This window comes from Schistocerca serialis, chromosome 3 (genome assembly GCF_023864345.2).
Source record: "Schistocerca serialis cubense isolate TAMUIC-IGC-003099 chromosome 3, iqSchSeri2.2, whole genome shotgun sequence".
Classification (NCBI taxonomy): Eukaryota; Metazoa; Arthropoda; class Insecta; order Orthoptera; family Acrididae; genus Schistocerca; species Schistocerca serialis.
Genome location: NC_064640.1, coordinates 19,296,343 through 19,322,558, shown reverse-complemented (window position 1 = coordinate 19,322,558; position 26,216 = coordinate 19,296,343). Strand labels below are relative to the sequence as shown.

General features: G+C 37.6%; 1 protein-coding gene across 3 annotated transcripts in view; it reads right to left on the bottom strand.

Annotated features, from left to right (window-relative positions):
* Positions 1 to 1,761: 1,761 nt before the first annotated feature.
* LOC126469680 (PHD finger protein 23B-like) overlaps positions 1,762 to 26,216 on the bottom strand; it is a 45,831-nt gene continuing 21,376 nt past the window's right edge. Inside the window, exons 4-7 of one of the 3 annotated variants that reach the window (XR_007586048.1) lie at positions 23,046 to 23,346; positions 17,130 to 17,180; positions 13,867 to 14,081; positions 7,206 to 7,337 (exon numbers count right to left, since the gene is read on the bottom strand). Coding sequence is in view for 2 of the 3 variants with exons in the window: in XM_050096831.1 (XP_049952788.1) it covers positions 7,111 to 7,337; positions 17,130 to 17,180; positions 23,046 to 23,346 (579 nt within the window). In the remaining variant the exon portion in view is untranslated. Of the gene's footprint in view, positions 7,338 to 13,866; positions 14,082 to 17,129; positions 17,181 to 23,045; positions 23,347 to 26,216 lie in introns of all 3 variants that reach the window. The other 2 variants (XM_050096831.1, XM_050096832.1) reach the window with 2 other exon arrangements.

Here is a 26,216-nt window from a genome sequence, read left to right as displayed (position 1 = left end):
TTATTTCTCAGCACAACCTACCCTGCAACACTCTTGCAAGCTTTTCAGACTGTTTCTGACCACCTTATATATATATATACACACACACACACACTGCTGACCGATCAGTCGTCGTATTGGCATATAACACTCATCATTCCCAATGGTAGCATATGTAGCAGACAATGCTGCAAGTTCTCAGTTACACTTGGAAACTTGTGTATTTGCTCTCCTTTCTACATGGGACAAATCCACTTTTACCCAATGACATACTCAAATGGCGAGTTTTCTGTTAAATGGGCAGCAGCAGAGACTCCCGATTTGACCCCGTGGACACAGACGGCAAATTTTGTAAATGAGGCCCTAAAACTCACTCGTGAGTTTAAACCAAGTATACTGAGCTCTTTTCTTATCTGTACTGTACAGTCTTATGATCCAGCTGGGCGGACGTGTACCAGGTGAGCCTGGCTGCAAGACACAAATGAAACCTGCACAACTGTCAGCAATCGTTTGCAGAAAAGAATGCTCATTGAAAGTGTATTGGCAGACGAAATGACCACAAGAGAAAACTGGCCTGACCATGCATCAATAATCCGTGATGACCTTTGGAGGCGAGAAAAAAGTATCCATCTCATACACTCCCTTATTTGCAGAATGCACTATGTAATTGAAATCCAAGGCCTCTGGGCAAAACATTAAGTGATGAAAAGCCACAGGCTCTCTCTTAAGGGTAAAAAAGTTTTAATAAAACATTAACTTTTTGTTCTCTTAATTTACTTAACCTCCATAAAATATGAAATTAATGCAACAACAAGAAAAATTGTGATATGAGCAAATCTGTCAATACTAACGTAACATCACAGTATTCGTCACTGTTGTTCCACCCTTGACTCTACCTCATGTCAACTGGATTTTCTTATGTCTGTTGTCCTACAAGTGGCATGGCAGTTTTCTTTAGATTTCAGAGGCAGCAGTCTTATCCTGAGTGTCAAATAATTGCTAATTCTTCAATACCTGTGTGCTACACACACCCTAATGTGATTGGCTCCTACTTAACATCGCCAGTAGTTCAAATTTCAGCTCTAGCTAACTTCATGTGCTATGAAGTGTCCATCAGTTTGATCACTTTTACCAATATTCACGAGCTGCTGTAGTGTTCGAGATCATGGATCAGAATTACTCCTGTTACGTCCCAAGTAACCCTCCACAACAGAAGACATAGCCAGAGGCGTCAGGACAAAACAAGATACTACATGTTGTTGCTAGGTGTGTGTGTGTGTGTGTGTGTGTGTGTGTGTGTGTGTGTGTGTGTGTTTTTTTTTCCCCTCAAGAGATCATGAATGTACATGTGCACCTGAAATGCATTTGTATGTCACAGAACTGTTCTGTTTGCATCACTTGTCTTGGCAGATAAGGATTTCTTTTATGCTGATAACAACTACAGAATGCTACTCACCACACAGGGTGCAGTGCTGAGTTGAATTTATCCAATGGAAATCCTTGTGAGAGACTTTACAAATACACTGTAGAAGTCTACAAAATAATCTGCAACAGTCTTCCAACCCAGTGAACCAATTAATGCATTGAACCAGAGAGACCATGCATTTAATATGAAAGTCAGGAATAACTTCATACAAATGTCCCACTGTAATTGTTTTCAGTTAATTCAAAGACAAATATGGCACCTACATTTGTCACTGGTCCAGAAACATGCTCATATAGTTTTTGTATATCTGTATTACTGTTTAAGTAACCAGGTTCAGGAAAAGAAACTTAACAAAATTTTACAGCAAAATAGTCTGCATTTTATAGTGGAAACTATGTACACTGTCAGAGATAACAGTCATCATCCACTCTGGAGTGCAGAATGAATACAATGTGACATTCATGATTAATATAAAATAACATTCATGGAAAATTATAATAAAATACATTTTAAAACACATCTAATTGTATTAATAGTAATCATCATCTGAAATTAAGAATTTTATTTTTACAGCCATAAAATGAAATTTAAAACAGCATGATCAGAATTTTAAAACCAACTGAGATCACTTTGTATATACATATTTATATGAGTGAGTACACTAAAATGCTGGGAAATAGCACACACACACACACACACACACACACACACACACACACACACAAATAAAATAAAATTTGCAGAACTACTGCAATAAATAATCTTTTCTTCACTACTAAAATGTTTAATGTGCTGTTGAATTTATGCAAATTATGAATTAATAGGTAAACCAGCCCTTGCATCATAGTGCACCCCTTTATAAACTACAAAGATTGTACTCCATTCTTTAAGCTTTTATTGCCTTTGTTTTGAACTAATACTTTTAGCAGTTTTCCATCTCCTATAAATAGTTTCCATCATTAAGTCTCTTATAAAAATCAAATTACATCAACAAGCAGGATGTAGGTTGCTAATGACAGCTTTCTTCTCTTCATAGTCAGTATGAAAATTGTTATGTACTACAAAATTTACTCAAACTGGAAATTTAATAGAACACCAGATCTAATAAAACATTTTGATATACACTTCATATTAGATAAAAATAACCGGCATTTAATGGCAGTATTTTATTATTTGTCTACTTAGCACTAACACTCTTTAAAAAAATCTGATGAAACCAAGTCTTTTCCTCAAGATTTCATCACTCAAATATACACATTTCCCAACTCATACCATCTGTCAGTACAGAGTGCTTGCTTAATCGTCACATTTGTTTTGTTTGGACATCTTCCCATTTCACACCTCTTCCCTTCACCCAGATAATTTCCCACAGTGGTTTCTTTTCATTTTTTCACAGTTCCCTGCAGAAGTAATCCCCAATGTCAATATTACACATCCTTCTTCCAGTTCAGTGGAACCAATAAATATATCTAAGTCAACAGCCTCTCAAGTCTTCCAATTTGCTGTTCTGATTAATTTTAATTATGCTGTTTACTAAGTATTTTTGTTCAGTGTTTAGCATGCCATCAAAAGTGTGATGGCAGACAATGTCCTTAAAATAGTCCTCAATTTACAGTAACACTTAAACTAGTGGGCATTTACTACCAGCGGACATCTGTGGTTGATTAGTACTGTCTCTTCCTACCTGCAAAGAGATCCCTGAATACCTTGCTGGAGTATCATCACTTTAGGGAAATTGCAGTGTGGAGATTTGATTATCTATGACTAAAGTGGTTCAGTAACAAATTAGTCTTTGAGGGATGCCTGGATGCCATGATACCTAAACAACTTGGACGGACAACACTGGTATTATAGAGTGAAGAACTTCCACCTGCCTGCAGATTGGCTGGATGGATTGACTGATGGGGTTAGTGTGTCAAGCTGGGAATATTGCCCAGAGTGGAAAGACACGAAAGACAATTGCCAATGGACTCGACTATATCTGAGACTCAAGAAGAGGGTTGGGTTGGGTTGTTTGGGGAAGGAGACCAGACAGCGAGGTCATCGGTCTCATCGGATTAGGGAAGGACGGGGAAGGAAGTCGGCTGTGGCCTTTGAAAGGAACCATCCCGGCATTCGCCTGGAGCGATTTAGGGAAATCACGGAAAACCTGGACACGGGATTGAACCGTCATCCTCCCGAATGCGAGTCCAGTGTCTAACCACTGCGCCACCTCACTCGGTAGACTCAAGAAGACCAAGAGACTGAAATCTGCAGAAGTGAGAGAGGGGTGAATGTGCGAAGGTGTGAGAGTTGCCTCACCTAGAAAGTGCCTGCAGATTGTTTGCTGATCATCCATCATTTTGCAATTAGGGAAAAGTTTCATTCAATTTGTTTGTAATCAAGGATTATTTACTTATATCCAGTTTTAACTCTTATGTAACTGGCTGTAACAGTATCAGAAGCAGGGAACTATCACATCACAGTAGTTGACAAGACACTCCCCCCAACCTTCATATAAGGTATAAATTTTACAATCTCACAGTTTTGTAACTGTAAATAGTAGCAAAGTTTAGTGATCCAGAAATATTGTGTGTGCTTTGTATCTTTGCTGTAGTACATATCCTGTCAAACTGACAAGCATTTGCAACACTATTCCTGGAATCCATTATTTGTCACCTTGCAGATGTATACCTGTTGTCAAAATAGACCACATGTATCACTAACAAGGAAACATTCCCAACTTTACTTCATATTTTAGGGAGAAAAGAAGCACACTTGCAAGGTGTCAGCTCCAGGAATTGCTCCTATGCCAAAAATTCGGACCATAATTCTTATAGTACGCAATTATGACCTTCTAAAAGTGTAGCTTTTGAACTTTCACATGCACTGCCCCACTGCAACTGCCTAATGGCCGAGCGCGAAGTACTGTACAGTGCAGAGGTTTGTAAAATACTGTTCTGACGTTGGTAACATGCTTGTTCTCCATGTAGAAGTGCATTGTTTCTCACCTTTAGCTGGTGCCCGAGATCTCTTTGCTTCAAATATTTTTATGTTGCCATTCACAAATGTAGTAGTAAATGAATGAAATGAATTAGTGTGTCATTAAAGAAGCAGGATAGACTATCACTGTTGCGCATTATTTTCTTTGGATTTTAAGCCTGGTTCTGTTAAAGTGAAGTACATTTTCAGAAGAGGCACTATTCTTAAATACGATTGTCATGATTAAATTGTGAAACAAATATCATTCAATTCATAATAATTCTTCAGTTGTTTAGCTTTATACATTCTGATTTTGAGGTGTGTATATAGCTACAGTATATCAAGCCAAGAATACTGTTAAAATAATATTGGGCGTATATGTGCAAGAGGTTGAAATTACGTACTATTTTTCATGTAGAACAACATGTTCTTGAACAAGATTTTAAAAAAACCACACTGGGCAGCTGGGTCCACCTGCCCTCTCCTCTTCCCTTACCTTCAACATACCATGACTAGTAGGGCTCTCTGGTTGTCACTCCACTGTACAGTACTTCGCACTCGGGCATTAGGCGGCTGTAGTGGGATGGGGCAAGTGACAACTAGTGCACGCAAAAGTTTAAAAGCAACACAGAGTGAAAACAAAAATGCTGGTAGGCAATGCATCACATCAGATACAATTTAAATTCCAAGGTAGGTGTTGCTCCACATTTTAATATCAGTTTATACTTAAAGAGTACTTGCATAATTCATAGTTTTTATGATCTGCAGTGGCATGTCTAAGCAAACACTCAACAGCATTCAACAGGAGTCTACACTATTTATGACACTCAATGCTATGAATTACACATACTTAAATATCTGGCAAATATAGTAGGAAATTTAGCATTTTCTACAGCATTGTTTTTTCAGGACCACAACATCTGAGTGAAGTATAAGTGAAATACAACAGAACTAATTTTCTAATCAGACACTCAATGTCTAGAGCACACAATAGTTTTGAAATCGTGCAGAGATTGGCCATTGTCTCTAGCAGAAAACTGCAACAGCCACACGGGTTTAGAATCAGAATTTTTTTTTTTTTTTTTTCATTCTATTGACACTACATGGCCCCCATGCTGCAGTTAGGCAAGAAATAAATCATGAGTACCTTTGGCAGGAATGTTCAGAAAACTGCAGTTTAGGTAGAGATCATTGCTTGAATGGCTTAGTTTAGAGAAAACTACCAGAGTGAAACCTGCGATGACACCTTTAACTTTTTACCAATGTTGACAGCAGTTTTTGGTATATTTACTTGCCAGTTTTCCATTTAACTGAAGAACTGCAATTATTCTGGGTTGTGCTGAATATTTCCTGTTTTGTAGTTTAATCTACTGAACTATACTTTTGAGACATATAACTATGGTTATAACCTGATTATTTCTAGAATTTATATTTTTCCTTCTCCACTAATTATTTTGATTTTTCATACAGAAAAAAAGTTGTTCCCGACAATTTAGTTCTCTATTTTTACTTCTGCAGTTTCTCTGTGTAACTACAGCTGCAAATATATGACAATCAACTGTAGAGTGAATCATCTTTACACATCATGTCAAATGAATTACTGTCAAAAGTACATACCTGCCTGCCTAGCACATTTCAACCTCTCTTTGACATAAGGTGCAGCATAATTTATTAATTTTGAGCCTAACTTATTAATTTTGCTATACACACACTAGACAGTTTCGCTTCCAATCTCTCTGAACTGGCCAAAATACCACTGTGAGGTTTTACTAACATTTCAGCACACTTTTTAGTAATGTAATAACAAATATAATGACTGCAGTACTTCATTTCCTGTTAAATCTATCAGACCCCATTTCAAGTATCTTTTTCAATCTCCTCACATTGATCTTTCCCATTATTTTCAGGTATACACATATGTAAATTAATGCATGTCATTTTCACAGCTTTTAACACCCTGTAAAACAAATAATAATACCATTTGCAACTGACAGGTCATTACTTTCCTGATACAACAACAGTACCGAAAATACATATACATATGCAATACACTGAGCAAACGATCTGGTCCAATGTTAAAAAAGTTTATAATTACTATAGCCTACTACTAGCATAGAAAAAGTTTGCACTTCAGTTCTTCCAGAAAACAAAGTAACTGGTGCATCACTTCAGTAAGCAGCTGTTATAAATAGTCTCGCAGTTTTTTAAAATCCCAGGACATGATTTTTATTCAGATAGCAACAGGGCTGGTATAAATATGTTAATCTCTTTACTAAAAGGTGATCCTTATAATAGTACAAAAACAACAACTGCAACAATAACAAGAACAATGACAACATTGTTACACAGCCAGATTTCAAATAAAGGTTTTTGTTTCCTTTTATTGCTACATTAAGTGTTCATGATTCTTGTCATTCCAGTCACTTGAAAGACCTAATTGGTAATGGCCTAGACGTAAAATAACTTTTATGATCAGCACTTTTACCATCTGCTTACAAAATCACCAAGCTGACAAGTTTCCAAGCCAGCTTGGAAAGGGACCTCAAATTTGTGGAAACCATTTAATTCTTGTAACTACTACAAGTAATTTGTACCTCAATCCATATAAACACTAACACACACACACACACACACACACACACACACACACACAGCTGCAAAACAAGAAGTCGCTGTCGAGCAATTGTAACTCGAGGCTTTCCAAGTCTTTATTATAACCCTGTTCTTTTTTTTTTTTTTTTTTTTCACTTATATCTTGATAAAGTTGTACGTGATTGCTCCGAGTCACCACTATTCTTGTTCTTCTTATTCTTCTTACACTTTGTACAGAAAAATTCTTCTGGAATATTTGACTTCTTAATCTTCACACAAGATAGATGCATCCATGTAAGGCACTTTGAACACTCGATCATAGGTCTGCCTGCATAAGGTCTCCTACAGAAGCATGTTATCAGCCCATAGGAGCTTTTGTCTGAAACAAAAGCAGTATTTTCTTTATTAACACTTAATACTATGCAACCAACACAGAAGCTAGCAGAAAGCTTTAATGAAAAGTGTGGCAGTATAGTAATCACTAACTTCTGAGCTTGGGCAATCACCAGTAGAGCAAAATATTGATAACCAATTAATTTTACAGACAAAGACAACAATTAATAAAACTAGCAAAGCTTCATAACAAATCTTACAGCTCTGCAATTCAAATAAAAAAGAATTTAGTTTTAAGAGAATGAAGGCTTTCTTGGAAAATTTCAATTATTGAGTCTTTTGAGGTTATCAGTCTATCGGACAAACAATGCTGTTACTTGGTTGATACCCCAAAATGGTTTCATCAAAATTTAATTTATTTCAGTGTGCCTACAGTTGCTAATTTTTCAACATCACTGCTACAAACATTAGGTGTTCTGTTTAATCTAAATCAAATCTTCATTTCTGCATTTTGATTTGCCTTTGAGATAGTACTACCGTATTTACTCGAATCTAAGCTGTACTTTTTTTCCAGTTTTTGTAATCCAAAAAACCGTCTGCAGCTTAGAATTGAGTGCAAAGTAAGTGGAAGTTCTGAAAAATGTTGGTAGGTGCTGCCACAACTAACTTTTGGCATCAAATATATGTAGCACTACATAGGCATACTTTGCAGGCACGAAGATAAATACTGGCACCAAAACCTCTGCGTCAAAAGAGAGAGAGAGAGAGAGAGAGAGAGAGAGAGAGAGAGAAGAGTGGGGGGTGGGGTGGGGGCGGTGGGGGGGGGGGGGGGGGGGAGCTTTTTTCTCATGACGAGTTTCGACCACTGCATTTTCATACTCATACATTATCCAACGAAGTAAATAGAAATTCCATATTGTTCAGCTTCGAATGTAGCAGTCTTTCAAATATTCATTGAAACAAAAATAAATTTCTATGCACAAAAATATCATCAATGCACGAGACTTCAGGATTTATGCACGAGTTGATACTCTGGGGCTCATTAAGATTTCACGTAGCGGCACCAATTGCTTTGTGGAATTTTGTGACGTGAACCATAATCAAGCACTTCCATTATAGTGCCAAATTCAAGAGGGGAGTTATTTCTTTTGTGGAACAAAGTTCTGATTGTGCTGCAGGTCTGCGATATGGGATTGATGAGAACAACGTCAGGCGATGGCGACTGCAGAGAGACAAACTAATTGAATGTTGAAGTAGCAGGAAAGCATTTAGTGGGCCAAAGTGTGGCCGAAATCATGCACTAGAAGTGATTTTAAATGAATTTGTTAAGGAACAGCGTCAGAAATTCCTGCTTGTGAAAGCCGAAATTTTAAAAATTAAGGCACATGAAATTGCTAGAGAGCAAAAAATTGAAAATTTTAAGGCTAGCCGCAGCTGGATTGATCTGTTTATGAAGCACTGGGGTCTTTCACTTCAGAGGCGAACTTCAGATGTACAGAAGCTGCTGAAAAATTATTAAGAAAAGCTTTCGGAATTTCAGCACTTCATAATTAGGCAGCACACAGAAATGCAATACCTTCTTGGTCAGACAGGAAATGCTGACCAAACTCCTGTAATTCTGACATGCTGTCAAATTATACGGATGATGCCAAAGGAAAGAAAGACATAAGTGTTCTTACATCAGGGGGTGAAAAACAGCGGATGTCCGTCATGCTTGCTTGCTTGCATAGCAGATGGACATAAATTACCCCCATTCAAGTGAAAGACTTTAGCAAAATCTGAAGTGTTTCCAAAATCTAATTGTATGAACGAACAAAACTAGGTGGTTTTCGGAGGACATGGTGCTGGAATGGATTAGGTGTGTGTGTGGAATCATCGTCCTGGCACAATGCTTGGTTAACGCAGTCTGTTAGTAGTAGATGCGTATGCAGGCCATACAACACCTGCGGTAAAATGAAAATTAGAGAATTCTGCAACCACTTGAAGTCAGTCTGAATAAACCATTTAAGGACAAGCTTAAATGCATGTACACAGACTGGCTTTCGAAAAGCGACAGACAACCGACACCAACAGGACGTGTAAAAAGCGCAAGTTTGTCTGAAGTGTGCCAATGGATTTATGACGCATGGAAGTGTGTTCCAAATCAGACACAGCAACAAGCATTTAAAAAATGTTCGATATCCAATGCACTAGATGGTACGGAGGACGATGCTCTGTATGAAGAAATGAACAACAAAGAATCGAGTTATAGTGATTCAGAATCATGACTGATATTTTAAACATTTCGTATAAGATTTATTACAAACCTAATAAAATTTTGTTTTAAATTTCGCCATTTAATTTCTAAGTTATTTTCATTCTTACTTTATTAGTGTTGCTACTCTGCATTGCACAGGATAGAGAAGCATGGAGAGCTGCATCAAACCAGTCTACAGACTGAAGACAACAACACACACTGCATTTGAAGTCATCACTAAAAATCTGCTACGAAAATCTGACTGGCACGACTGTTTGGGATGTATGTCAATATGGCCAACTCTATGTTCTGAATTTTTTCCTACCTGTGACACGAGATGGTTGCTAATACGAACTTTTATGAATCGTGAATCACATGCAGTATTCTCTTCACCATAAGAATAATACGAATATAAACATTATGCCATGTATTCTTTCGTGTTTGCTGCTATCTCATTTAAATCCTGTCCGCCTAATAAACTATGAAACTAGAGAGAGAGAACAGCAAACGCGAAAGAATATACATATCATATCATGTTTATATTCGTATTATTCTTGTGCAGAGGAGTGATACAGTCAGAAGTGAAGCATGGCAACTGACTTGATTTTTAAATCTAAGATGACTAATTTCTGTGCAGAATGTAATGTACTAAAGAGGCATCAGCAAAGATTTTCAAATGGAAAAATTTTTCGCTAAACTCTCGTTCAGAGCATCATCTATCATACGCAGTCTATTATTTGGTTCTTGTTGATCATTATCAAAAAAAGCAGCAGTGTAACAGCAAATAGCAGTCTCTTGCCATTGTTTGTCTATTGAGACAATTCCGCTCCTTTTTTATTGTAAGCGGCGGTAGCGCACACAAAAGCAAGCCTCGCCGCGGGTGGCAGCAGGTCGTAAACACTCATTATCAGAATGCGACAAACAATGCATGACACAGTACAATAAAGCATTTTCAGCCTAGAGTGACGTAAACACGAATAACAAAGAGAATGGCACTTATCAGATCAAAGCAAAATAAGCAATAGATTCAAACCAGATGAAGAACATGAAGAAGGAAGGGTACCCGTACAAATATGGACAAAGCGCCTGACACAGAGCAATGGCTACCTGGTAAAGCTCAACTGCTAAGCTTACGACTTAAACCAAACTATTGTTCGACCTAAGTTGTGTCTCATGTTACAATGGACCAACTTTGTTTCGATTTGGAGGTGCGGTCTAAAACTTTTCTCTCCCCTTGAATTTCGAGTCTCAAATTTCAGGTGCGGCGTAGATACGAGATTTTTTTTTCCCCCCCTTGATTTCGAGTCTCGTTTTTCATGTGCGGCTTAGATTCGAGTAAATACGGTATTTACTTCATTTCAGCATTCTGTCAGTCAAGTACAAACATCTATTTCTTTTTTAAGTTGCATGACAAACAGCTTTCAAATCCTAACCAGCTGATACATTATAACAGTTAATGGGAAAAAATAATCTATAGGCTAACAAATATGTATACAACGCAATAAGGTATTCATTAAATACTAGAAAAACTGTTTACAGAACACTCCCAAAAGTGCTTAAGTAAGGCTAAATAACGGAAGACAGTGTCTCATAAGGTCTTTAAGTTGCTTATTACACTACACAACAAAAATCAAATAGGTTCACACTCATTAGCCACGCTCGTGGTACAGACAACAGAATGCATATAATAACAAAACATTATGACTAGTGTGGTTCTGTATGCAGGGGTCACAGGATGAGTCATCAGTATTCAGGGATATGACAGGAATGATCATTTGAAGCATGTTTTCCCTGATACACAGTATCGTCAGATCCTTCAACAGATCACTTAGAGGTTGCTTCTAGACCCTTTCAATCATTTTATACACCCTCAAAATAATGTGCTATTTGAATAGTACATTGCACATATTAAAATGTATTGTGTCTCCAAATGGATTTAAAAAGCATTTGGAAAAATCTTAAACAACCTAAACACACTGAGCCCATTTCACTTGATATGAGTGTCATTGATGGTGTGTTGTAGGGTTAGGAAGAATTTTCTGAAAGTAAGCGTTTGCAGTGTTAACCTTACACGGAAGTGAGACAGGAATGATAAACAGTACATACTGGAAGAGAATAGAAGCTTTAGAAACAAGGTGCTACAAAAGAATGCCAAAAATTAGATGGGTAGATCAGATAACCAGTGAAGAGGTACTGATCACTGGTGAGAGTTATGGCCAAAGATGACTGAAAAAATGAATAGGTTGATAGGACAGATTAATTGTTAAGTCAGAGAGAGAGAGAGAGAGAGAGAGAGAGAGAGAGAGAGAGTGAGAGTGTGTGTGTGTGTGTGTGTGTGTGTGTGTGTGTGTGTGTGTGTGTGTGTGTGTGCGCGCGCACACATGCACGCTCACATGTGGGGAGCAGTGGGGGGAGGGGGCGAGGGTGGGGGGGCGAGGGGGTGCGGGGGGGCGGCGAGGGGGGGCGAGGGGGGGAGGAGGTCAAGACTAAAAATGGGCTGCTGAAACATATCACTTAAAGGTCACTTCACAAGCACCTTACAGTTGGCGGTATGACTGATAAATGAGGAATGTGAGGCAATGCATCTTCTGCACTAATTACAGCACAGCAACAGAAGGCAGTTCTGGCTACCACATTGCCAGCTTCTATGTGAACACTGTACATTTCTATGTGACTGCCTGCCTCTATACAGTTGTGAGCAGAGCAACAGAAGCCGGTTATGGCTACCATGTTGTCACCTTCTATGTAAACACTGTATGTTTCTATGCAACTGCCTGCCTCTGTACAGTTGATAGTTGGGCTTTGGAATTATAAAGAACACATGAGTTTTATGACAAAGAAAAATAATTTATTTCTGTTCATGGGCATCCATCAATTTCTGCTGATAAAGTTTTAGAGCATACCTCAAAAAATCTAGGATTTAGTCAAAGAACTGTTACAAGGAAAAGGGTGCTGCTTCAAAACCTGCAGGATTCTGAAGTAAACCGCATGGAAAAAAGCCCCTGTGAAAAAAGTGTATTTTTAAGTATTTCTGGAAAGAAAAACAACAAAGTATTATCTAGCTACAGATCTTTATTTGTTCCAAACTGATGCAGGTCCTCAGCACATTTACAGATATTGAAGCTGCAAAGTATATCCCACATTAGCTAAGTTGCTAAGTTCTTTAGAAGAATGTGTAAACTTTTCTAGGGATGGAAAATATGACTTAAAATTGTGTCAAAGAGCATGGGCTTCTGCTTTAAAAAGATAGACCGATGAAAACTGTTGCTCAAAGAAGCTTTCATGCTGTTGTGGATCATAGTATTTTCTTACATAAAATTGTAGTAAAGGATATACATTCAGTTACATGGTCAGATACAACCTGGGTCAATACTGGGCAGCTGATGAATGCTGGATAGATGATACTGCAAATAGTAGCACTCGTGAGACAATGGTAAGAGGAGCCAGCTTAACTGTCCCTATACAGGTTCTTCAAATGGTTTTGTGCATGATGGACTTAATTTTTCGATCAAGAAAAACCTGTGACAATCATTAGCATATGGACCACCCACAATTTCTGCGGTGATTTAAAAATTTGTTGCTACAGTTTAGTGTCCTGACAATGTTTGTAATAGTAAAACAAAATAAGCCTGTGATGTCTACATATGTTGTAGATGAAGTTGAAAGGAACAGGATCATATGGTAATTAGGCTACCGCCTCATCACTGCTATTTTAACCCAACTGAATTAGTTGGAATATTTTCAAGGTTTACATTTGAAATAATAATAAATAAGACTGTAACAGAAGTGGAAAAGCTGTCAAGTGAAGGTCTTGCTATTGCAGATACCACCTAATGGAGGAAAAAGTAGACCACGTTGGTACACTTATTACAGAAGCAGTATTATAAATGAAGCACTATTATAAATGACAATGAACAGATGATGATTATTATTATTATTATTATTATTATTATTATTATGGCAATGGTTTTGGTGCCAATTCAGGTGACAGTAATGGAGACCTGGATGGAATTGTGCTACTGACATCATAAATCATTGAGTGCAAATGTATCCAGAAGCAATTCTCTCTCTCTCTCTCTCTCTCTCTCTCTCTCTCTCTCTCTGCAACAGAATAGGCTATGCACCTCATTCTTTATTTCATTCTACGATTGCGGATAGCATGTTCTTTGTTACGCTTAGGTTTACATTATTGTATGACTTTTATACACAGCTATTACAGTAACAATTCGGATCAACTTCTTGGTTGTTGGTTATTTCATGGTTTCATATTACACTATCAAACATTTTACTCTGTAGCTGTTTCCCCCATTGTCAGAAACATGTTCTTTTTTATACTTACATATACTTTATTATTCCGTGACTTATATGCACGGTGATTGTAGCCTACATGTGTAAAACATACTTCAGAGCTATCAGCTGTGGGCGTGTGTGGTAGCAGTTTCTGTGACCTCACAATCACAGTGTAGCCACCTACACGCAAGCTCTCATGTGACATGTTTCAGCAGCCCGGGTATAGGGCGGAGAGCTGCAGCAAACCAATCTTAGGACTGGTTACTGTAATAACAGCAGACATACAATATAGAACAAACTCGTGACTAGTTAAACTATGACATAAATGTAACTAAAAATAAAGTTTTAAAAAAGTCTCAGACTAAGTTTTACATGGGATCACGCCAATATGAACTGTCTCATATCATCTAGCAATTTCATCAAAAATGCTCATGACATGAACTAGACTTTATCTTTCTTGAAATGTGGCAAATTCTTCACGAACAAAGGCATTCACAAGTACATGTTAGAAAATAACATGATTTATAATTTGCACAAGTTTTTCTAAACATCTGAGTAAGCAGTTGTCACGTTCCACTAGTCAGTGCAAACACTGCACCACCTATATACGTAAGAAACATGCAGTTTTCAACTACCATGAAACCTTGTTCCTTTGGCACATTATGATTCACTTAATAAATAAAACTATCTTCACAAATTTACCACTATCACTAAAAATGGAATTCGATAAAATTATGTCAACAATTATACTGATACAGGAAATAAATGAAAGCTTGATGTAAAAAGCCCACTATGCATCAAAAGGCACAATACAATATTATAGGTATGCACTGACAATCACATGTGAAAGGAATTGGGCTCTTTAAGGATATTTTTAACAACGCCTTGTTTTACAACAGCTGTAACACCCCCTCCCAATCCCCACTCTTGTTTTAAAACATCTGAACAAGTGAAAATATTGATACAGAAAAGAATTACAGTTGCATCCATTAATAAGACCATGATATATGAAGTGCCAGATGTGTAAGGAGGCTGGTTGCATTCTTTTCAAAGAAACTATTCTGGCATTTGCCTTCACCAATTTAGGGAAACCATGTTGAGATACAAAATTTAAAAACAAATTTAACCAACATTTCCAAATGTACATATTAAAACAATACATAAATAAAAAGGCACTCTACATCATATACATGGGGAATATGATCCACGCACATGAAAATATCTAAAACACCCAACCCACAATCACAAATTAATAGTTATTGTGTACAAACGCGAAGCAGCAGAGTGCAAGTATGTTGTCACTATATCAGCACTATTCATAACAATGCAGTCATAGACCTCAAATTATTTATCACAAGCATAGAAATTTGTGTCAAACTATTTAAGACTGAATGTAAAAGAAAATGTGACCACACTTGACCCTCCTTCCCCGTGACTAGTTTCATTAAAGATAAATTAACTCCGTGACAGTGAATGAACAGTCGGTTTACGACATATGTTCCTACACTCCACCAAAAGTCAAGATCAGCAGAGCTCCTGCACACCCTCACAGAAAAACACAAACACTGAAATGTTTTTAGCACTGGACTGAATGAATGCTGAATTATGGGACTCAAATGGGTTCAACTTAGAAGACTGCTACCACCATTAACCAAAATATTTGCCAAGTACAGAAATCTGAATCAGTATTCTCCTTCAGAGTAGACCTAACAGTAGTTTGTGGTGGAATGGAAGAACATCGCTCTGTAAACTGCTCGTCTACTGCCACTGAGTACACTGATTATGATGAACCTTGTCACAGGGTAAGGATATGGTTCAAGTAGAAAACACCTGTGCATTAATTTGCCACAACAAATAGTTTCTTTGTAATACAAACAATTATTTTTATTATTTGCTGAAGAAGCAATTATTAGCTCTTTTCATTTTAAAGAACAAAAGTAGCATATTACTCAAGGCTGTAATTTTCTATTTGTAATTAATATAAGAATCTCACTAAAAAATTCATTCCACTGATTCCTGTAGCAATTCCCTTCTGCAAATCATACCAAAGTACTGTCTCATGCAAGCCCAAAGCTACCACCACCTCTGCTGTCGTGATATCTGTAAAATGGAGTGTTAAATACGAAGCAATCAAATCTACTTAATTTCATGTACTATCACACTGACAATATTAAATGAAAATTTTCTGGTGAGAAAGATTCAAGAGTATAATAGTTTAGATACACAGTAATTTAACTTCCACTGTAAGTCTCGCATAAAAGTAGATCCAACAGGATTTCAAACGAGTGTTCTGTGGAAATATGAGGCCCTAGAAGCAATTTACTTTTGTTTTTGGATCACAGTGTATGGTGCACCGTTCAACCACTGTCACAGCTATAATCTAACTGTTCTCAATGACTTAGTATGCTGTAACAATTTAGTAAAGTACAGTGGAGTAAGTGGTGTGGTCCAAATAGTCAAATGATATGGTTGTTGGAGTGTCCAAAGAAGCCCTTGAATGGGGCTAAGACCACTGTGACCAGAAGTGGGTGTAAAGCAACCCTTTTAGTTGGGCTTTTTATGGAGGAACCTAAAGGAGGAGCAAAGAGGGAGGTAGGGCACTGGACCAATAGTGAATGCTGCATGAGAAGAGTGTGGATGGGCCCAGGAGAGCATGGGAACCCTAGAAGGAAGAGCATATAAACTCAGATATGGGGTGAGGGTGATCATAGAAGTCCAGAAAGGGTAATGGCCAGTAAAAAGTGGGACTCAGATATGCAAATACATGACAGCAGCATGGAGATTAAGCAAGGGCACCTATGTAGGTTACTTATCATCATACAGCCCACAGAGGATAAAGAGTGAATGTTAATCTTAAGTTTCAATGGATTTTTCACTGGAAACTATTTTTTTTTAAATTGAGATCTTTTTTAAAACAGCAAGAAAATTGCAGAAAATAAGCATCTTGGTTATTAATAAACCATTTTTCATAGAAAGTAAAATAAATGAAACTTCAAAGAAGAGGAAAATGAAATCTCAAAATACACAATGCCATGTAACACAAATTTTAACATTTTCTGTGCCTGAGAGAGAACACTTACAGCAACACAGAAATATTATAAAAAGCAGTGAACACGCTAATGCATAACTCTCCTTTGCATTTAACTGAACTATAAAATGTGCATAGAGCACAGGAATCAATGAAACAAACACCATTTGAAGAGAAACCAATGAACTCCTAAAAGAGAGAGACAGAGAGAGAGAGAGAGAGAGAGAGAGAGAGAGAGAGAGAGAGAGAGAGAGTTGCTGGTAAGAAGTTATGCTACTCCTTACCCGACAAATGAATTCCTTTCCGCATCCGGTCTTGGGCTGAGGCAGAGCTGGCTGAAATTGGACAGCCAAGCAAAAAATAAATCCCACATTTTTTTATTATCAAGAATATGAAACAGCAATAATGAATTCCTCAGTGTATGTTTAACAATTATGAAGCATTAGCTTACATAATTTGCTTCTTAGATAAAAATTTCAGGATTTGGACTGCCAACAGGTCAAATGGCGAAACAAAGACCAGCACTTACTAACCCTACAGTGGGAGACTGGAAGACAAAGCATGTCACACTTTCAGTAATGTGCCACCACAACAAACTCTGGGAGTGTTGACACAGTTTGAGATTTAATTTGTCCCATGTGCTCCCACTCCATTGCTGGTAGGTGATGGTCTCAGTCTAACTGCAGTATCACTAAAACAACTGGTTTAATTCCTTACACCACATTGCTGCAAATGCCATTACGAGGTACCACTGGAACTTTCTGTAATCACACTGAAAGTTATCACAAAACAATTATAAAAAAAACATGTTGGATGTCCGAGAAATATGTACTGTACTACAGGTACAGAGTCCCTGAACCTTAAACAAGATAACATTTAATGCCCCTATGGTTGTAGAACACTGGTTAAGTATTACATTCTTTTAAAGGTCTTCAGTGACAAGCCACAGTTTTATATCATCATATTAATGGGCCAATGTAGGGCACGTGTGTTTTAAGACAAACTGATACACAGCTGAAGGCAGAGCATTCCAGATGATGGAACGTTTGAGAAATTAATATTATATATGTTTTTGCATATTCAAGATTTTCATACTCCACTGTTTGTACGAGGGTTGGAGCTTTAATAGTGGCAACTATTTATTTACAGTTTGTAAAAAATAGATGTGTGTTCCAAAGTTTTACTGACCTTCAAAGTAATCACCAGCATTGTGTGAAACTTGTTGCCAGCGATGTGGAAGTCGTAGGATACTCTTAGCAGTGCTAGTTGCGTTGACAGTTTGAACGATGGGGTCTATTGCCCGACAAATTTGTAGCAGTTCTGAAGCGAATGCTGTGAAGTGTTTCCTTCAGTTTAGAAATCAAGTTGAACTCACGAGGGCTTAAGTCAGGGGAGTGCAATAGGTGGTATAGCACTTAGCAGCCACAACAGTCAAACAAATCAGTAACAGCTTGCACTGTACGTGCTTGAGCATTGTCCTGCAAAATGATGGTCAGGTCCTGCAGAAAGTGTCATCACTTCTGTCTCTATGCTGTTCAGTTTTGGAACACTACCTACAACCAGCTTAGAGAGAGAAGTGACGATACTCTCTGCAGGACCTGACCATCATTTGGCAAGACAACATTCAAGCACGTACAGTGCAAGCTGTTACTGATTTGTTTGACTGTTGTGGCTGCTAAGTGCTATACCACCTATTGCACTCCCCTGACTTAAGCCCTCGTGAGTTCAACTTGATTTCTAAACTGAAGGAAACACTTCACAGCGTTCGCTTCAGAACTGCTACAAATTTGTCGGGCAATAGACCCCATCGTTCAAACTGTCAACGCAACTAGCACTGCTAAGAGTATCCTACGACTTCCACATCGCTGGCAACAAGTTTCACACAATGCTGGTGACTACTTTGAAGGCCAGAAAACTTTGAAACACGTATCTACTTTGTACAAGCTGCAAATAAATAGTTGCCACTATTAAAGTTCCAACCCTCATATATATTAGCCAAGACTATGTCTAGCATCCAGTATTCTCCAGCAAATGCTTAATCACTGCACAGTTCCTTCTACAAGCTACAGTTATGAACAGTGATTTCAGATGCCAAAGACTACAATCATTTGCTTTTGGAGCTTCTCCAGATATGACACTACTGGTTTCTGTCCCTTCAACAAGCAGGAAAGGTAAACACTACACTTTTTTTTACACCCCGAAATAATAAACATCCAGGAAAAGGGACAGTCATTAGAAAGCACTGGATCGTTGAAGGAATCTCCATTGTACAAAACTGTTGCACTTCTGAACAAGAATCCTGAGAAGACAATTCAATAACAAATTGATAATTGCTGGAAAGAGGGCATGAACACTATGCGTTTTAGTATATGAAATCAATGACAGCAGGTCAGACTTAATCAAATGGTGAAAAATGGTAGATAAGAAATGTAGCAAAGGTCCAAATGACAAAGGCTATGGAACTAACTACTACTGTATGTCAGAAAATTAGACACCCCAGGCTAATACAATGTATGCTGGGAATAATACCTCACGTACAGGGTTTTCCATTCATCTGATGACTGCCTGCCTGGGATATCGCAGGCACTCCACGGAAGCCACGCCTGCCAGTCGAATAGGATCCGTGGAACTGCACAATGCCGCCCCCCTCTTTCTTGTGGGATTTAGCCTGAAGGCCGTACAGATATACACGCCTTATCAGCCAATGTCATTCGAGCAGTAAAACAGGCAGCACAAGTGTAACAGTGGAGTTTGCGAATGCAACAATGGCAACAGTGAATTATTCAATTCCAAAATGAGTGTGTGTTTATGACTCATATGTGCATACAGAGTCCATTTGTACTATTCGGAGATTGTTTGCGCAGAACTTTCCCGGTGTTTGAGTTCAGAGTCATGACGCAGTTTGCAAATTAGTGAATAAATTTTGTGAAATGGGAAGTGTTCAAGATAATAGGTGTAAAAGATGACAAGCAGTGTTCACAGAAGCCTGTCTCAATGACACTGGATACTGCCCGGAAAATTTCCATAAAAAGTCTCTTAGACGTCTTTCGCAGCAACACACATATCTTGCACCTTTGTACAAAGAGTTGCTAAGCTGCTCAGGCTAAGACCCTATAATGTATCAGTAGTACAAGAACTTCCACATGGTGATCCTGCGCACAGGGTTAAGTTCTGCGAATGGGTTTTAAAACAAGTGTATGACAGTCAAATGGATCTTTATCTCATTCTGTTTTCAGATGAGGCTTGGTTCCATTTAAATGGGTATGTTAATTCCCAAAACTGTAGATATTAGAGAGAAGACAGACCTGTTGTGCTTCATGAGGAACCCCTTCATGTCCAGGAACTAGGGGGTGTGGTGCGCAGTTAGTGGTGACACAATAATAGGCCCTTTTTTTTTTAATGACAGAGTTGTAGGTGAAAGATACGTGCAAAAAAATTTCTGGCTTTTTTTTAATGAACTGAGTGAAAGAACGAAGCTTCACATTTTTTCAACAAGATTAAACAAGGGCTCATACAACTAATGTTTCTTTGCACACAATTCATGACGTGTTTGCAGAAAGAGTGATTAGTAACAATATCTGGCCCACCAGAAGTCCTGATTTAACTCCATGCAATTTTTATTTGTAGTGTGCGCTGTAGGACAAAGTCTACACAACAAATCCTCCCACGATATAATATCTCAAGGATAATATCTGAGAGTCAATTAATTTAATATCTCAGAGAGAATTACATCATGTGATTAATAATTTCTTGAGTAGATGTCAGAAATGCATGGAAAATAATGGCAGTTATAGCATCTCCTTGCGTGACATGGGTGAGTACAAAATTAATTTGCTTATATTTTAAATGTAGTCACGTTGTACTGTAACAGTAGATGGGTGACACGGCATCTGATTGCCTGCCAATGGAGCACTCACTGCGCAGCATTTACTGCAACGCACATGTAGTCATCAGATAAATGGAATACGCTGTATATGACCCACAGCTTGTTTTGGGCCATTCCTGCATGCAGCATTTCCAGTAGTGAGCATTATCAATATGACTGACATGCTGCCCATTCAGCTTTCCAAATTATCATATAACATTTAAGGGGGATCCCAGTGGTGTCTGCATTTACAGGCCTGGAATTTAAGCGTGGTGCATGATCTACTGCTTACCAACAGCCCCTATTATAGGTTTTCATGGCCGCTCTTTTTCACTTCATAATGTTTTATGTAGCTTAGAAAAATGTAAAAGGGAATGTATTTATAGTGATTTTCATTTCCTACAATGTGTCAACACTCTCTTATTACTTTTGTACAGCTCCAGCCACTTTAAATTGTCCCTCCAACTTCCAGATATAAACTCACATTACAAAGCTGTAAAAAATTCCTAACACAATGAACAGGAAACAGAAGAGAGAACAAAACTGTGTGAAAGTCTTTATTTTTACAACAAAGTGCACCGAAACCCAGTAACAGGAATATAAACTGAAAGGAAAAATTGAACCCAATTAATGGCCTGAACATAAAGGTATTCAATTTTTTCTCATTTTTCTGTGCCCTTCTGGTGTCTGGTACACCTCACAATATGTTTTACTTATATATTCCCCTAGATAACACATTTCAAATTCGATTATTCCTATTTTGCACCAAAACTCTCTTAGGGACACTTCCAGGCCAGTTTACTATTTATCAACCACACAATTCATCAAAGAGTCAGAATTACTTTCATGAAACTACGCCACAATGAACTCTTTTGGTTTTGGTTCACAAGTTTTTAGGAAAGCTGGCAATCTTTGTGAAAGTAGTTTATTTTTGATGCAGTTCAGAGACAACACTTCTGAAACCATGCGGCCAGGCAGTCAGATGTAGACTCAGAACAACAGTCTAAACATTACAGGCATACTGCATGGGCTGAAACTAGTTACAAAAATTAATACTTCACAGATGTAAGTAAACATTACAGGCATACTGCATGGGCTGAAACTAGTAACAAAAATTAATACTTCACAGATGTAAGTGTCCAGTATTTTCAAAATGTTGCTAGCCACAACCACATATAGAAAGACGATGACTTTAGACAATGACTGTGTGACGCGTGTTGGTTTATGACCTTTAACATAACATTAATGGTACTTGCTTCTGTTCTAATTTAAAAATGTGCAGGAGTGCAACTAATTCAAAGCTTTTGATCAATATATATACATTCACAGGTAAGCTGAAAGCACGAACTCTAGCCTCCTGCAAAGAATGAAAAATGCTGGTCACAAATGGCAATGAATTTACTGGGGTATTTCAATTAATGTAAGGCCAAATACACAAGGGAGCATTGTAACAGCTCACTGGGCACACTGCAATGCAAAAATGGCTGTTTTTGGGAAATAACACAGTATCTGACAGAGAATGTCATCTTCTGGTTTTGGGTGTGAATTTTTTACAACTTTTTCTCACAGAAATTACGCTATCTGCATTACTTTTTCAGCAGCAGTTAATGTGTAACACAACAGGATTTAATTACAACTCCAATCCAGAATCTTAGCACTTTTCACTGAGATAGCTGCTTCCCATCCTACGAGGCCTCATGTAGCTAAGAGTCTGCATTTACAGCAACTGATCCACAAACACCCCCCCCCCTCTCCTCCCCCCCCCCCCCATTGGTGGGTCTCCCTCTCACACACACACACACACACACACACACACACACACAGAGAGAGAGAGAGAGAGAGAGAGAGAGAGAGAGAGAGAGAGAGAGAGAGAGAGAGATTTTCTAAAACAACCCTGACGTCCTGAAACTAACAAGTTATTTCCAGAATTATCAGTGACAGAATTTTTCACTTCTCCAAAAATTAAACACCTCATGCCAAACAACTGACAATTTCAGAACAGATTTAGCCAGTCAATGTTTATCCTTTTTTTTTTGTGGTGGGGAAGGGGGGGGGGGGGGGGCTACAGTCATTCTGCTGTTACAGTACATAAGAAGGCATGACAACTGTCAACAGGCTATAGCAGCAAAGCATTCTATAAGGCATTAAATCTAGTAACTGTAACTTAATGCCCATACATCAGGTCTAAAAAGTACACTACTGTAGAAAGAGTGTGAACAACTAATTATTTAGCACTGATACCTATGGTTGGAAACCTAAAAATCATCTTAGAAATTAAAAAATCAAAACATGGCATAGTGGGACCAAGAGGTGAAAATGAGAAGAAATAGCTTACCCTCCTCATCACCTGAGTCACTGGTGGACAAAGAGGATTTACTTGATCTTGAAGGAAACCTTTCACGTCCATGGCTATCCTCAGAGCTGGCTCCAGATTCATCACTTGGTGATCGAGATGTATTTGATCTCGAGTCAGTAACTGAATAGTCATTAATCTTATCTGAACTATACGCTGAAACACCATGTCTAGAACTACTGGCCCGAGTTGCAGAGACTTTCTGCCTTCCACTACGTTGATCAATTCCAGATCCAAGTGGTGATGAAGTGTAGTTTTTTATTATCTGTTGGTCTGATTCTTCCTGCAATGATTTTAAAACACATTTCCAATACTCATCAATAGTAACAATAAAGTTTTTTCTACAGCTACATACAACAGCTATAACACCAATCAGCTGATTCATTCATCTATACTGAAATAAAAAATAAAAAAATATGGTGATACAATTACATAAAATAGTTTTTTAAGTAAAGAACTACATGAAACAGTGATATAATATCCATGAGTCAAGATAATCCCCAGTGATTTGGATACCTCCAATTTTTATTATGTGCTGAGGGATCTTGTCAATTTCTTTTAATAAGGCTGAACACTGCAGATAAGATCATTAATTCGATTATGTCTATATTTATTAATAGGGTCATTCCATTTACTGTGTGGAACTGTATATACTGTGTTTTGTCAAAGTTTAATGAGAGCCCATTTGCAGAGAACCACTTAATGATTTTCTGAAAAACATCGTTTACAATTTCACCAGTTAATTCTTGTCTGTCGGGTGTGATAGTTATACTTGTATCACCGGCAAAATGTACCAGCTTTGCATCTTCCTGAATATAGAATGGCAAGTCATTAATATAAATTAAGAACAGCAGAGGACCCACGACTGAACCTTGCGGCACCCCATTCTTGATTGTTCCCCAGTTTGAGAAATCACCAGTTTTTTTGCATATTATGTGAACTGCTATTTCAACTTTCTGCACTCTTCCAGTTGGGTACGATTTAACCCATTTTAGCACAGTCCCATTCATACCACAGTACTTGAGCTTATCTAGAAGTATTCCACAATTTACACAATCAAAAGCCTTTGAGAGATCACAAAAAATCCCAATGGGTGACTTCCGGTTACTCAGAGCATTTAATATTTCATTAATGAAAGTATATATAGCATTTTCCATTGAAAAACCTTTCTGGAAACCAAACCGACATTTTGTTAAAACTTTATTTTTACAAAGGTGTGAAGCTACTCTACAATACATTACTTTTTCAAGAATTTTGGATAAGGCAGTCAGAAGAGAGATTGGGCGGTAGTTGTTGACATCAGACATATCCCCTTTTTTATGCAGTGGTTTAACAATGGCATACTTCAGTCTATCTGGCAAAATACCCCACTTCAGAGAGCTATTACATATGTGGCTAAGAATCCCACTTATCTCTTGGGAACAAGCTTTTATTATCCTGCTGGAAATGCCATAAATTCCATGTGAGCTTTTATTCTTGAGAGAGTTTATTATCTTCCTAATTTCAGAAGGAGAGGTGGGTGGAATTTCAATTGTATCAAATGGTGACGGTAAGGCCTCTTCCATTAACTGCCTCACTTCTTCTAATGAACATTTAGATCCTATTTTCTCGACAACATTTTAAAAATGATTATTCAAAATGTTTTTAACTTCCGGCTTGTTGTTTGTCAAGTTTCCATTCACTTTGATGGTAATGCCGTCATCCTGTACTCTTGGTTGCCCTGTCTCCCTTGTAATAATATTCCAAATTGTTTTGATTTTGTTATCAGAGGTATTAATCTCAGACATGATGCACATGCTTCTGGACTTCTTAATAACCTTTCTTAATGTAGCACAGTAGTTTTTATAATATTTGGCTGTTTCTGGGTCATTACTCTTTCTTGTTGTTAGATACAGTTCCCTTTTGTGGTTACAAGATATTTTTATTCCTTTAGTAAACCAAGGTTTTTTGGAAAGTTTTTTATAATTACATTTAACTACTTTCTTGGGGAAACAGTTTTCAAATTCTCTTACAAGTGTATCATGAAATAAGTTATATTTTAAATTAGCATTGGGTTCCTTGTACACCTCATCCCAGTCTAACTGCCGAAGATTTTCTCTGAAATTTTTAATTGTTGAGTCATTAATTGAATGCACAGCTTTGGAGGGTAGTTTTGAATTACTGAATGGAGCTATGTCATATACTGTAACTAGCTGAGCATCATGATCAGAAAGCCCATTCTCAACAGGACAAGAATTTAATGTCTTTAAACCTATCTTGGTCTATAAAAGTGTTATCTATCAATGTGCTGCTGTCCTTTACCACCAGAGTAGGGAAATTAATGACAGATGTCAAATTGAAAGAACCAAGCAAGACTTCCAGGTCATTCTTCCTATTACACTCTTTCAGTGAGTCGACATTGAAGTCCCCACAAATAATAATTTGCTTTCCCCCGTCTGACAGATAGCACAACGAGGCTTCCAAGTTTCTCTAGCAATATAATGTCCTGTACTTAAGAACACATTGTACATTCACTTATTTAAAAAACAAACAGAATAAAGCTGAAAATGTAGCACATTAACTGGAGTCAGTGAACAGGGTAAAATGCTCCAGAATTTAGCATTATACATTGAAACTTGAATGAAAGAAAAACAGCTTACTGAGCTTCTCAAACAACTTTTAGCAGCTTTGGAGCTTCGTGCAGCTCCTAGTTTGAGAAACAAATACACCACCATATAATTTACTTCCACTCACTCAGTGTCTTATAATTTTATGGAAGTAACTCATCACTTAGGAAAGAAGCACCTACAGCACAAAGGTAGCCCTCTCAGAAGAAAAGTGTTGTTCATAGCTACAGCACCAGATGAAAAAATTTATTAAAGCCGTCAGTGATTCAGAAAGACATTCGATATGCAGTCTTAAATAGGTTTCATTCTCTCTCTGATAATCTACAAGGTTACCAAGGAAGCAATAGAATTTTTAAATATATTCCGAGATCTTTTCTTCTGGAACACTATTTTTTATTACATAAGCAAATCTTTAAGTAAATACTTGTAGAATGAGTAGCACTGTATAAAATTATGTTTATTTTGGTGTTTCCCTTGTATCCTAGGTAATTATAAATATTAATAGTTTTTTTATTTGATAAATTACTTTCAGCAGGGCTCAACATTG